Source organism: Enoplosus armatus, chromosome 11 (assembly GCF_043641665.1).
Source record: "Enoplosus armatus isolate fEnoArm2 chromosome 11, fEnoArm2.hap1, whole genome shotgun sequence".
Lineage (NCBI taxonomy): Eukaryota > Metazoa > Chordata > Actinopteri > Centrarchiformes > Enoplosidae > Enoplosus > Enoplosus armatus.
In genome coordinates, this window is record NC_092190.1 from 6,791,548 (window position 1) to 6,805,643 (window position 14,096).

Consider the following 14,096-nt stretch of genomic DNA (forward strand, 5'->3'; position numbering starts at 1 on the left):
CCGGGGAAGTCACATCATCTCGTCTTTGGTGTTTGGTCCTCAAGGTAGAGTGTGTGGTCGTGTTCGTGGGTGTGTGTGTGTGCTTTTTCATGCCCCTGTGCTGGCAGTTAAATGGATTCTGGCTATTGGCAGACTGGTCGCGGCTAATTGAGTGGCACCAGATGCCAGCTCCACTTTAACATACACTCTCTCTGTATGTGTGTGTGTGTGTGCCTGCACTACCTTTCTGATGAACACATACACACACACAAAGACACACACACACTTTTGCCCTAGAGAGAGTGTAATTGGCTGTTGTGGGTTCCCTCTCGTTTGGATTTTAGACATAAAACCCTCCAGAAACCCGCTGGAAGCTTCTAATCCTGGCTGAGAGGCTGGGGCTGTATTAGCTCAGTTTTGGCACACACACACACACACACACACACACACACACACACACACACACACACAAGCACAGTACATAGATAAACAACACACACATACATATAGAACACAAAGGCGTTTAGATGCCAAGTCATATTGACACACGCGAACATTTAAAGGTCCAGACGTAACAACGACACACTTGGTTACACAACGACACAGACTGTCGTAACTGAGGCTCTCTACTTCTACTTCAAAGTCTGCATAGAGTTTTTTTTTTATTATTATTTATCCTTTATTTAGCCATCAAGGTCCCTGTGAGATACTCAATCTCTTCCTCCAGGGAGTCCTGGTCAAGACGGCAGCACAAGCAGTTTCACACAAAAAAAAACAATTTCACATATCAGAACACATGCAATACTTAAAATCAACACAAGAGTTGAGTTGAGTTATACGCTAGCTCCAATTCAAAGTTCTGAAAAGTGACAGTCCTTACAGACACACAGAGAAAACTCAGACAGAAGTGAATTATTTGTTTATTTAAAGAGATTTGTTTCCATCAGCCTTCATCACACCGTTCCTTTATCAATAAGTTTTCCACCTCAGCCAAGAAGAAAAAGGTTTTTCACATTGAGGTGTTTTTACCTGTGTCGGTCGGTCAGTCTACCACTTTAGTCCAGAGTGAAATATCCCAGTATTTGACAGATTACCATGACATTTGGGGCAGACAATCATGGTGTTTTAGAAGCGAGTGGCCTCTCCATCACCTCCATTGTTTTCAATGTAAACACGGTAGCAACGGTGGCGGCAGTGGCAAGGAGAGGGAGGGCGGCTGACCACAACTTTGTCGCTCTATTCAGAGTTTATGATGGTTCGACCTTTTCAACTTGCCGCCACGCCTTATTACTATGGCAACGACAGAAAGTACAGGTTTCTGAGTTCCCTGAATGAAACACGGACACATCAATGAAGAGAAATTTAATTATCAATTGTGTCCCATTGCTAACCATTTCCTCTATTTTAAGCTACAAGCAGCTCTATTTATCTGCATTATGAGACTACAGTAGGTGGTGTACAGGCTGGTAGGATCAGAGGTAGCCGGCGGCCAATTTGAAATACAGGACACAAATGTTGTCGAGCAGCAACTGCTCGCTGTCTGAAAGCACCTTTAGTCTTGTTTTCACATTTCCAGTAATTCCCTTTAGGCCTTTTGATGCTCAAATTACAAGATGGATGGAAAAATGCTTAACATAGCCAAGATCCACCTCAGTCTTTACAGTAGTACACAAACACACACAGACACACATCTGTGGTGGGTGGAGCCCAACAAATATTACCATGAGAATGGCAAAAAGTGGCAGCCATGGAGAGGTTAACATTAGATGAAATGTTCAATCTGACACAATTTCTCCTGGGGAAACACACACACACACACACACACACGGCAGTCTGTCATTAATCCTGCCTAATCAAGCGGGGACCCCCTGATGTTTCCATGGAGCTGGAAGGAGGAGGAGTGATGAGGAGGAGGACAAAAAGAAGTGAGGAGGAAAAGGGAGAGTTTAGAGGAGGAGAAGAGGAGGATGGGAAGGAGGAGTGGGGGGGGTGGGGGTGGCGGTGTACCAGCTGGTCTGGCTGCTCCTCACCCCAACAGTGACACAGTAACTGGCATGGCCATCTGTCCAGCCACACACACACTCACACACACACACACACACACACACACACAGTTTGTTGAAGGTGTACAGTAGGTACCACGTGGCCGACTACGTGTTGAGGGGAAACACTAGATCACAGAGAGAACAAAGTTCAACTGTAGACTCACACGTGTTCAAAGTAATGTGCTGAAATCTGAAAACTGACGTGAATGAACACACACTGTTTTTATTTTTGTTTTCTAAAAAGTCACTGTCCACACTGAAACACGAACACGAAGCAGCAGGAAAGACAGTTGAATCTCTTGACCTTTCATTAATCTGCAGGCAGCTGGTTGGAGTTCTGCTGGAGCTGGTTTCTTTGCTGTTTGCCAGCCTCTATGTGAAGTTGCACTCTAATTACTGTGGTTTGAACGAGGTTTCCTGCAGGATCTGAAGACTGACATTAAGAGAATGAATCACAGCAGAAGCATCGGCAGCTTCTTCTGCCACATTAACAAACTTTCTAGTGTACTATTGAGCGTTCGGCTCTGTCTGCTTGTATCTGGATAGAACAACAGCCTGACTCTCACACACATGCATAGAATAGCCTTGACTAATTAATAATGAATAGGGCCTCTGGCAAATTGAATTTTTAATTTCTCATTTTATTCTCACCCACATTTTGTTTGCCTCTCCTTTAGTCATATCATTTGTGATTCCTTTTATTGTGGATGTTCAGCTTTAATGTCCTCACAATGGTGTAATAAAATTCACTCTTGACTTTGCGATTCCTTTAATATACATCACCAGCACCTGGTTTTATGTCTCTCTCACACCAGGTGCAGTCACTGCCGAGTTAAATGGCCCGGCATCAGAAAGTAGTGCCAGCCTGTCTGCGTTAGTGTCCATGTTCACGATGCATATCTAATTGCTTTCTACAATAGTATTATACTCAGAGCTTGAGGACTGACTGCAGAGCGGTGGAGGTCTGGCTGTGATTTATGGTCGCGTTTGAGTCATATTTAGGTGACTGAGCCTGAAGTCTTTACGTCTGGGTTTCGCTGGTGTGACATAGTGACGTAAAACTACTGAAATTCACTGTACATTTAAAATGAAGTGAAAATCTCTGTAGTTCTCTGCATTACTCAATGTGTGTGTTAAGCTGTGAGCTCCTGCTTATTCTGCCAGTCTCTCTCTCTGGCTTCATGTTGAAATAATACCTTTAGCTTTTCCAGTAGGCTATACTCATTCAGTAAAATATATTCTATAGAAACATCTATGGCAGCCTGAGAAATCTATTAGAATTTGACATGTTACCACTTGTTAGGTAACTCACAGGACCTCAGAGGTCATTTTTGTGGGGCAATACCAATATTATGAACTTAAGTATCCACATCTTCCCCAGCACTTAACTGACTCAAGCTGGTATTAAAAGCTAGCAAGTAAGCATGTCTAATATTCAGACTTTATCCATTGTGTTCCAACGCTGTTTAAACCAAAAGGCTGGCAAGACACAGTAAAGAGAGCACTGTTGGATGTTCAACAAACACTAGCTAGTTAGCTTATGTGGCTAACGCTAGCTACCGTGCATCACAGGTCAGTTAGCTGTCCAACAAACAGAATGGCAAGTATGACATTGATATGATGTTCCCACCACCTTCAAAATACAGCATCAATGTTCACTTGTGAAAAACATGGTGGATAGTGAGGAGCATTCCCAGCAAACACACAGAGTCAATGTGTAGTGTAAAGGGGGGGTGGGTGGGGGGCTGGAAGTGTGGAGCATATCCAGCAAATACACATTGCTGGTGGGAAGTTCAAGGGGCCTGAGATTATGGAGAGATCCCAAGAAATACACAGAGCCAGTGGGTATTTCAGGGGTCCTGGGAGTTTGGCCCATGCACAGCTAATACACAGAGCCAGTGGCACTGAGCTGCAACAGTTGCCCGATATATTGTGGTTATTTTGTGCAATTCTATACATTTATGTAAGCTGTTTTCTCTTTTATTCTTATTTCAATTATCTTTAAATTAAATTTTTTTCTGCTGTGTCCTGATTTTCTTTGCATCAATAAAGTTTCACCTTAACATTTCCTATCTCTTATTTCCTGTCTTGTTCATGCATATCGGGGATGTTAGGTTATTATTTCTGACGTGGTTTCTGTGTTTCTGTCTGCAGGTGTTTCTCTCGGTCAGACCACCTGGCCCTGCACATGAAGAGGCACATCTGAGAGCAAAAAGAAAAGGAGGGGGAGAGGAGAAGAAGCAAGAGGAGAAAGAGGAGGAGGAGAAATAGGAGGAGAGAGAGATGGGCAGTCGAGCTACCAACAGCCCGCCTCGTTCACCCCGTCCATAAACCAGTCGGCGGCCATGAAGCCTGCAGGGCATCCATCTGAGAGGGCCGTAGAGATCAAATGGACTGAAGGCCCTCTCGTTGGAGACGGGGATTGGAGGAAAACGAGGAGTAACTAGATTGTTGTTTTTCTTTAAAATTACACACTCACACACTTGCAATAGTGAACACTCCACACACCCGTCTTTGAATGCATCATCCCGGTGAACCCTGGCTGCTCTCATGTGGTTCCGGGGGCTTGGACACTGCCAAACCAACACATACTTAACTCGCTTGATGAAACATTACACCGCCTTTTTTCTTTCTCTGTATTCAGTGTGTTTAGACCATAAAGTCACTTTGGGTGAGGAGATAGATCTGTGGGGGAAACTTTGAATATCCATATAGTCAGTTGTTAGTGCTTTTACCGGCTTTTGAAATCAAATACTCAACTTTTTTTCTTTGTTTTTAATGTTTCTCATACACGGAACATAAGAAACCATCATCTGCCGCAGTCAGCTCCAGTAATCTATGTGAAGAAAACAACAATGCCAAATCTGCAGGAGAGAGACTGTACAGATTGACTTCTAGCATAGCTGACAATCGAACCCAGGGCTCGGACGCTGGGTGTTTCGGTGCACCCATGGGACCCCGGTCAGCTCTCAGGCTCTCCTCCAGTGGGTGTTTGCATCTCTCACCTTCACTGAGACGCCTGCCGCCTCCGCAGGCCATCTGACAGAAATGCGCAGCGACACTTTCTTCCCTTTTTTTCTACTTAGAGGACGATAATTCTTCTTATTGTTGTTATTACAAAGAATGACACTTTGTTCTTTTCTCTCTTGGAGAAAATGTCTTAAAACTCACTGAATTGTGTTTGAGAAAAAAAAAAAACTGAAAATCTAAGATGACTTCAACAGAATGTGTGGGATGAGAAGGAGAGCGTTGTTGGTCTTTTAATCCCCATGTGCACCGGCTGTGCTTCTGCAGTCTGTAAGCAACCAGTGGATGAACAAAAAAAAAAAAACAGAATCGTACCAACTCTCAGAAAAGGGATTTGTATTTTTTTGGACAAAAATAAAAGCAGAGAGCAGAGAGGTCTTCAGTTTTTTGTGCTCCTCTTTCTGCCCTGCGATTCACTCCAGCTGAAAAACAAAACCCTTGCATGACCCTCGGCGGTCTCACACTCTACCAGAGTCAGGCGGGGAACTCGCTAAAAACTGGAAACCTGTTTTTTCTTCTTTCTTTTTTTTTTGTTTCTGCTTTTTGTTGAAAGTCATCCTGGAGTGCTTTCACAGACTCTGAGATCTCATCTCCCTGGCAGCACTGCAGGGCAAGAACGGAGGCTCAAGAGCTGCTTTTTGGTTATTCATGAGGGACTTAAGACGCCAACCGACCTTTGCGTGGTGGCACCGAACAGACACGGTCACGTCGGCCCGGTCAAATTTTGCCTGTTTCGTATCCATTGACTGCACTGACTTTTTTTCAATGTTATCTGTGCTTTTTTTTCTACAGCGAAAAAAGGAACACAAAGAAAAAAAATCATAAAAAGACTTAAAGAAAAAAATACAACACAAAAACAATTCTGTCTCGCTCTACACATTGTATACAGAACAAGCACACATACTCAGCCAACACACACACACACACACACACACACAGACTTACACTGCAGTTTCTTTGCTCACGGCTCTACTTGAGATAAGACTAATAAGATTTAGGAAAATAATTATTAAACTAATGAACAGAGTTGGAAAACAAAACACTGCATGGCAGGCTTTATTGCAAACACACCAGTTCATGTACACACACACACACACACACACACACACACACACACACACACACATACACACACATGCACACTCTTCCTGGATTTATATGTTCTGCTCCCAGATCTTTTTTCACAGTAGGAATTTAGCAACTGTTGTTTGGTAGAAGAGTATCTTAGCTCTCGGCTGGAGGTAACAAACGATTCCAAATCCTTTGAAGTGAGAAATCAGCTTGTTCTCAGTTCCAACAATCACCCACATATCCCTCGCTACAGTTTTTGCATCTCATTTAATCAGCGTTTTTACTTCAGAGACTCTGGTTACATTGGTGGTTACCATTGAGGGTACAAGCCACTGTTTTCATCAAAAATAAATGGTCGTAAAACAATTGCAGCAGGTATTTTTTATGGAAACATGTCAATAATCCTCAAAGACCCTTCTATCCTTCCTCTCATGAACAGTGAATTTGAATGTCCTCAAGATGAATCCCCACCTCTTGGCCCAAGCAAAGATGGCAACTAGAAGAATTATCTTATCTGGTTCCTTCAAAACCTGCAAAATTGACTGAAACATTGAGGGAACAGTTATTTAACCTGGAAATCAGGTTGTTAGACTGTCACAAGCTCCTCAAACGTTTTTTATGTTTGATGTCCAACAGCCAACTGCTGAAATTCCAGCTCAGATTTTGATTTGGCAATTAAGATTAAGCAGATCAAACTTAAAGGTCCTGTGAAAGTTTTCACCATATGTAGTACCATTGAGCTTAACATGGAAAATGATTTCCATTAGTACAAGTAGGGACCCAGGTAAAAGGTTCTTCATCACTGTACAATGAAGGTAATATTATATATTTTGTTGCTGCAGGAGAGTCTTATTGTCCGGTTACACCATGATGGTGATATTTTGCACAGAATTTACATCATTTGAACAGAATCGTCAAAGTAAGAGAATTCAGATTTTATACTTATTAACTATTAAAGAAGTAAATAAAAAGATTTAAAAGCCAAAGGCAGCTGGTGCACCAACTAGCTTGTGACAGTGCATATGAGGGAATGAAGGAACGTTGTAACTTGCCACTCGTTGTTGTGACCTAGTCTTTAGAGGTTTATGGGCTTGTTAAACCACCTGCTGGGTTTTCAAAGCTATACTTAATGATTGATGAAAACAGTGACTTTTATCTGTGACACAAACGCTAAAATCTCTAATGTAAAATGATACGAGAGGTGAAAACAGTAGCGAGCACATATCCACACCGCCTGCTTCCTTTGCTCAATGGTTGCAGAAAAAAATAAACTCACCTTGCAATCAGGGCATTACTGAAACACTGACACCGCTGCTACATCCGCCCACCACCACCCATTTGCCCCGTAGCACACGCAAACAGTCTCATACTCACTGCTGCTGACTGGTGCAGCTGGGTGAGGGTGCAGGGTTCCTGAAGCTGGCGGGGGATTTCACATCCCAGCATGCCCAGTCATCGTGCTAGTCAGCCTTGCCAGCCCTCATTAGGTGAAACAGTGAAAACATTCCCCTTCAAGGGGGTTTATGGTGCAGCTTCGAACAATCGATACCAAAAACCTCCAGCGTGGAACTGCCCTTTAGCCACGGGCAGAGTCTCCCCGGTCAGGAGAGATCAGCGGGAGACCGCCTCCATATGAGGCCTCTGTATCCAGCGGCAGCTTTCTCTACTAACTCTCTCTTTCTGCTAAATACGACGTAAAGCAACACACGTTTGGGAAGAATCCAGTGTTTCACTTTTGATTTCATTTCATTCTTAGGTTTCTGTTTCAAAAGCTGTATTAATGGTTGTTTTCTTCAGCTTGGATGATGCAAAGTCATGCCAAAATGATGAGACATGCAATGGGATGTAGAAAGAGCCCTCCTATACAGGACGTACAATCATAGAGGGATGGGGATCGTAGCACTTTTGTGAGGCTTTTGATGGCATGAATGTGTATATGTGTGTATGTATGTGTCCCCATTAGGCATACAGTGAGGCAAGCAGTGATTCAGCAATGTGGTTGATAACGGACTTTTAACTGCTGAACATGTGTGCAACCATGTGGGAGAAATGTTGGTTGATACATTTGCTGTTGGAAAATGCTTTTAATCTTAAGCAATGGCTGACAATGTGTATTAGGTTTTTTGTTCAGACCTTTCATTCGTTCATACATTCATTCATTCATTCATTCATACAAGTCATGGAGCATGATGACTTTAGTCAAAGAGATGAAAACCTGCACTTCGTATTAAATCGTGATAAAAATAAAAATAAATCTCTCTGCCAGATTAGTTTAAATGAAGGATACCTATGGCTCATTATTTCCTGTTTTTCTCAGTATCTGTTGTGATTATTAAAAAAAATGGCGGGAAAAAAACAGTTAAACAAATATCTGGAAGGAAATCTTATTTTAAAAATATAATTTGCGGCACAAAGACTGTAGTTTAACCATTTCATACTTAGTTAAATGAAGTCAGACGCATAATCAGCAGCTCATTTGCATTTTGCCCCGATTTGTTTTGTCACTTTGTATTACTGGACTCTGAGCTGCTAATACTACAAGAAGACCTAATTTACGGAAAACTGACAGGATCAGTGAAGCTAACATTTGCCTGCATGGTGGCTTAAAATTGAAATTGAATAATGGTTTAAACTGATCTGCTTCTTTAAAAAAAATCGTTGAACAACGGAAATGATGAGCCGTAAGTACCCTCTAAAAGGAAGGCTACACTTTCAGCACATTTCTGTGTTGTTTTTAGGGCTAACACATTGAACAATGTGCCCCAAACTCCACATGGAAATACCAATTTGATGAAGAATTCATGTACCATTTTAAAGCATACGTTTTTTTAAAATGTGAAGCTGAAGTGCTGGCCAGCATGCAACACAGCTCATAGATCTTCTCCGCTTTAATTAAAATCCCTCTTGACATGCGACAGATCTCACAGTCACTTCAGATACAGTTTCTCATTTCGTATCCTTCATGTCTCTCAGCCTGTTGAAGCAGGTTTTCTGTCACAGTGTTGCTCGGGGTCTCCTGTCGTCTCTCAGGCTCCTCCAGGCCAGCTAGCTGCCGTCCCACAGCTCTGATTTGCATTAGCACTCCCGGGTCCTCTCCTCTAGTTGCAGTTCAGCTAATGAGATAGCTCTTAGTCACAGGGAAACTGAGCGGTCTGGAGATAAAAACAACAGGGACCTTGAGCCGGACCGATTCCAGCGCCCCGTACCCGGTGGACGGATTTGATGTAGAACAAACAGAAGATCCCGTTAGCATGGAGAAATGCCAGGAGACGGTGAGATATTTGTCAAAGAGACTAAACTGATGAAAGAAGGATTTAAAAAATAATTTACCCACAAGAATATCCAAATCATTAAATCATCCCTTGCATTTTATCTCATGGATTACAGATAAAACAAATTACCATTTATCTGCAAAGTCCCTACAGATATTTAATCCACTCTGTGTCCCCCAACCCTCCCTCTTCCTTCACAGTTAAAGTGCCATTCTTGTTTCCCTCCATCCCTCCATCCTCACCCCATCTCTCCCTCTCTGTCCACAGCAGTTGTCCATGCACTATCAGCTGCAGGAATGCTGAATGCACACTTTACACATTTTGCCCAAAGATTTGCATATTTGCAAGTTAACTGCTGTGAATGTAGTAGACGTAGAGGAACGAGTCGAGAGGCAGAGACACAGAAAAGGAGTACTGGATGGAAGGTGGAAGGAGGGGGATTGTTTTTTACATGATCGTCCCATTAAATCTTAATTACCGGTATGCTCCGACTCTTCATGCTTCATAACATTCTCAGTCTCTTGTCTACTTTCAGCTGGAGCCTGACTTATTGTTCACAAATGTAAAATAATGTTCTCATGGTCTTATAGGGTGCCCAGTATAGTGGCGCTAGCAGCGTTAGCAGGAGTGAAGAAGCTTTAGATTAAGTTAGCTGCTTAGCACACTGCAAATAGCACCGTCATGTCTCATATTTCTAAGTCAAAGGTGGGCTGAAGTCTTTGGAAATGTTAAACTGTTGACTGTGGAAACCCACGTTACAGTTTACCATTCCCATACATCAAATGGTCAGAGTTCAGAGGAAATCCAGAGGAGAAGTACTACCCTTTGGGATTTACTAAAGGCGCTTTCACACTAGCGGGTTAGTCCAAATCTATGGATGGTTTGCCTAAAAACTTGGTAATATAACTCAAGTGCAGAAGAAGAAACTGCACCCAAATCCACCTGAATGAGGTCATCTGAAATCAGTGCCAGACGAACTATAGATGGCAGAACTTCAGTCGTGCTGGTTGGATAAAGTGTAGACTCTTTCAGTTGGTGTTGCCAAGTTATTTTCCACTTTTGGTTTTTTTGGTAGTTGAGCACCTAGTTGACCTGGTTAGCACCAACGTCGCTTCTTGGCAACAGGCAGAAACCGCCACACTTTGGTGAGGGACGAGTTAAGCAAACGTGCCACAGATCATGGGCTCGTTGCACCAAGTTTGCAACATCCAAGCTGCAATTTGCAACGCGAGATCATTTCCTCGCATTCATTTTGACGCCATACTTGAGACCCATCTGTTAACGTTGTAGAAAATGTATCATCTGTGAAACTGAAGGCTGCAATTGTGAAATGGGCCCCAGAACCAGTAAACAAGTGTGAAAGCAGACCAGCAGGGTTAGGAGGGAGAAGGCAAACAAACTCAGGTTCGGACTCCAACCAACAAACCCAATGTGAAAACAGCCTCAACGACATCGTCTTTGACCACAGGCAGTTGTTTGGACGCCTCCCTTTGAGGGACCAGGCTTCAGTTTCCACAGTTTTCCACCATATCACCCTGAAGAAGGATTGTCACTTTAGGCAGCTTTTGTAAATAGCGTGAGATCTTACATACAGACCGAATTAACCGTATGTGGCGACAGCGCCGTCTCAGACATTTCAGCGTTTCTATAGATCTGCTTTAGTTCTCGCAAACATTGCACTACATGATCATACTTAGCTATTGCACTCTCCATGTGCACGCACTGCTAGCATAGTCTGTTGGAGCACTCTGTCAAATATCCACTTAACATTTGTCACACGTCCAGGATGCACTTTGCCACCAAGAACCATTTACAACAGGTCCACTCATGACAGATCAGAGTGACATATCGACTTGAACCTCCAGTGAAATGCCTTTTTCATCACTATTATTCCGGAGGAACATGTTGTACTTTACTAACATTCAGTCATGCTGTGACTTGGTTGAACTTTCTTGGCATCATTGGCATTCCCGGAGTGATTCTGTCTGTAACTACTGTGTTTGTCCATGCTTGATGTGTCAGTATATAAGAGATTCACAGATCTTTACCCCTCTCCTTGTGTCTGTATATTTCACCTCACTCACACCAAACCCTCTCCACCAAAACCACAACCGTCAGAGCCCTTTGTGGCCAAACATGGTCATAGTCTTCAGGTATCCAGCTGTACTGGGAAGTATTCTCAAGAGCTCTGCAGCTTGGGAGCTTCAAGCAGTTCTTTGGTGAGACTGCAATAACTTTTCCACCTTGCCAGCGAAATGTCATCGGTCGGTACAGCTCAGCCGACCCATCCTCGTAGGTGCTTTTCCACCTCTCAGTTTACCTGCTCAGTTAGACCCTCATGGCTGATGAATTCTTAGAGTTTAAGAACTACTTTTTAGAAACTTTTTGTTCACCTTCTCAGTGCGTGCAAAAAGGATTGGTATCAAAAATGGTGTGTTTGTCTCTGATACATAGCTCCAATTGAGCAAATCAGTAAACTTAGTGATGGAATTTGGTGTCTTATTGACACTAGTGTAGGATCAAAAACTTATAACTGTGTGGAAACCAAAGAATCCTTCATTCATAAATTATAAACTGTGTACGGGATTCATCAGTTTCTTCATAAATTGTCACTTAAAAATTCAATTCAGTTTTTCATTTTTCCCAACTTCCTAACTTGGGTCTTATTTTCATAATATTGCCCATCGTTCCTGTTGGTTATGACTACATGTTGCTGCTCACCAGCTGCTTTTCAGAGATCTAGGACTCAATGGAGAAAACACAAGACAACTTTCAATGTTTCCTTAAGGTTCAAGTGCCAAACAAAAGTTTTAGGTAATTTTGGTTAAATCTGAGGTTTTAGAAATGTGCATGATTCTCATCTTGCTTGGTGGATGTTGTTGAGAAGCTGTATTAAATAGAGTCCCTATCTCCAAGTGCATCTGGTGAGTAACATCTTCATAATCGACAGGAATAAGACCTACTTTAAAAAAGAAAAATGACATTTACCTTTAAAAGAAAAAGCATTAGTACATACACCAACATCGAAAACCCTGTGGAGAGACAGAAATGATTTTGGTGCCAATCCTCTTGCCACATATTGGGAGAAGTGACCAATCCAGTGTCGACATTTAGTGAAAGCTCTATTTTAGCACCTTTACATCATTCAGTGTGTGTACACATAGAACTCGAACCATAACTGTTATGGGATCACAGCTCTACATTTCCTGGGATGAGTTAACAGACAGCAGATGTGTTTTTACCATCACAACATCCCTCTCACTCGTCCTGCAGGGGCTCTGTTACTCTGATACCTTTCATATCAACCTTCGATCCATAAACCTTCACTCCACACCTGCCTTCCTCTCCTCTGTCACCGTCACCTCTGTTGAGTTACTTTTCTTTTTTCTTTTGAGTTCTCTTGTTTTACTTACAATTTTTTGCTGTACAAAGTGTTTAAAATATTATTTGTATTATATGATGTTAGTATGGTAATGTTCTTTATTAAGGAAGAAGAAAATTTATTTTTGTTACTGGTCTGTTTCATAATTCTTTTCTAAATTGGTATTGTAAGATATCTATGCAAGAACTGTTAAGTGGAGCATTTTTATTTAAGAATGTAATATGTGTAATAAATGGTAGAACCTGGCCCTCTTGTATTTTGTTCCGTCATTGAACCTTTTCCTAATACTTAACACGCATCCTTCCAGTTTCCTGCAAACTGGAAGGATGAAAAACATGGTACCTGGAATCTTTCAAACCCTCTGCGTGTACATGTTTGGTCATACGATTCACTCCACCTGGTCAAATCACAGACACTCCTGTACTTGATGCAGGATCCTGCTTGACAGCACATTTGGACACTTAACTTGCTGTTTAACAAAGCTATAGTAATGTTACCATGTCCAAACCAACTTAACATGGAAGTGAGTTAACTTAAGCTTTGTTTGGCTCAGTGACAGCAGAGTTTGCTATGCAGATGGTGTCTAAACATGGACAGGTTCTTTTTATTTCTAATCTGTACTAAAATGACGTACATTTAGAGAGTTTTGGGTAATTGTAATCATTCCTCCTCTCCATACTGGACATGAAGCAACTTGACGTTGACAGTGTTTTCCTGCTGGCGTCTTTGAATTGCTTGTTTTGTACAACAGTCTAAAACCCAAATAATATTAAATTTAAGATCACATAAGGCAAAGAAAAGCAGCAAATCCTTACAATTGAGAAGTTAGAACTAAGAAATGTTTGCCATAGAGCTCCTTGGTAGCCGAGTGACCACAGCATCACCAGTGACCTTTCGTATGTTATCAAATAAAGGTGGAAATGTCAAACTATCAACACTTACAATCCATTTATTCTAAGTTGACCTGCGGGACAAACAGTTACTAAAAGGAAAATTCTACCCGAACAACATGAATCTTTTCATTTTATTCCTGTCAAGCGCACCAGAATGATTTATTTGCGTGTTAAAATTGTAAACATCTTCTTGGGGCAGGAGGGAGGCCCCCAGACCCCCCCCCCATACGGTTTTAGATTCACTTTTTTCGTCCTGCTTGAGTTTGTCTTCACTTCAGACAAGGCAGTCAGAAAACTCAATATATAACCTTCTAGAAACTGAATGAACTCACCCCCAGATGACTTTAATTATGAGTACCATGGTAGCACATTATTCTTTCGTTATGGCCATTTAAGGCAGATGGACACATCCTGTCCAGCCGCTGGC

General features: G+C 42.1%; 1 protein-coding gene across 2 annotated transcripts in view; it reads left to right on the forward strand.

The window, feature by feature from the left end:
• klf7b (Kruppel like factor 7b) overlaps nucleotides 1-4,313 on the forward strand; it is a 55,623-nt gene extending 51,310 nt beyond the window's left edge. For both annotated transcript variants that reach the window (XM_070914813.1, XM_070914814.1), the window contains one exon: nucleotides 4,179-4,313. In XM_070914813.1, the coding sequence (XP_070770914.1) occupies nucleotides 4,179-4,230 (52 nt within the window). In that variant the 3' untranslated portion in view covers nucleotides 4,231-4,313. The remainder of the gene's footprint in view (nucleotides 1-4,178) is intronic.
• The last annotated feature ends 9,783 nt before the right edge of the window (nucleotides 4,314-14,096 follow it).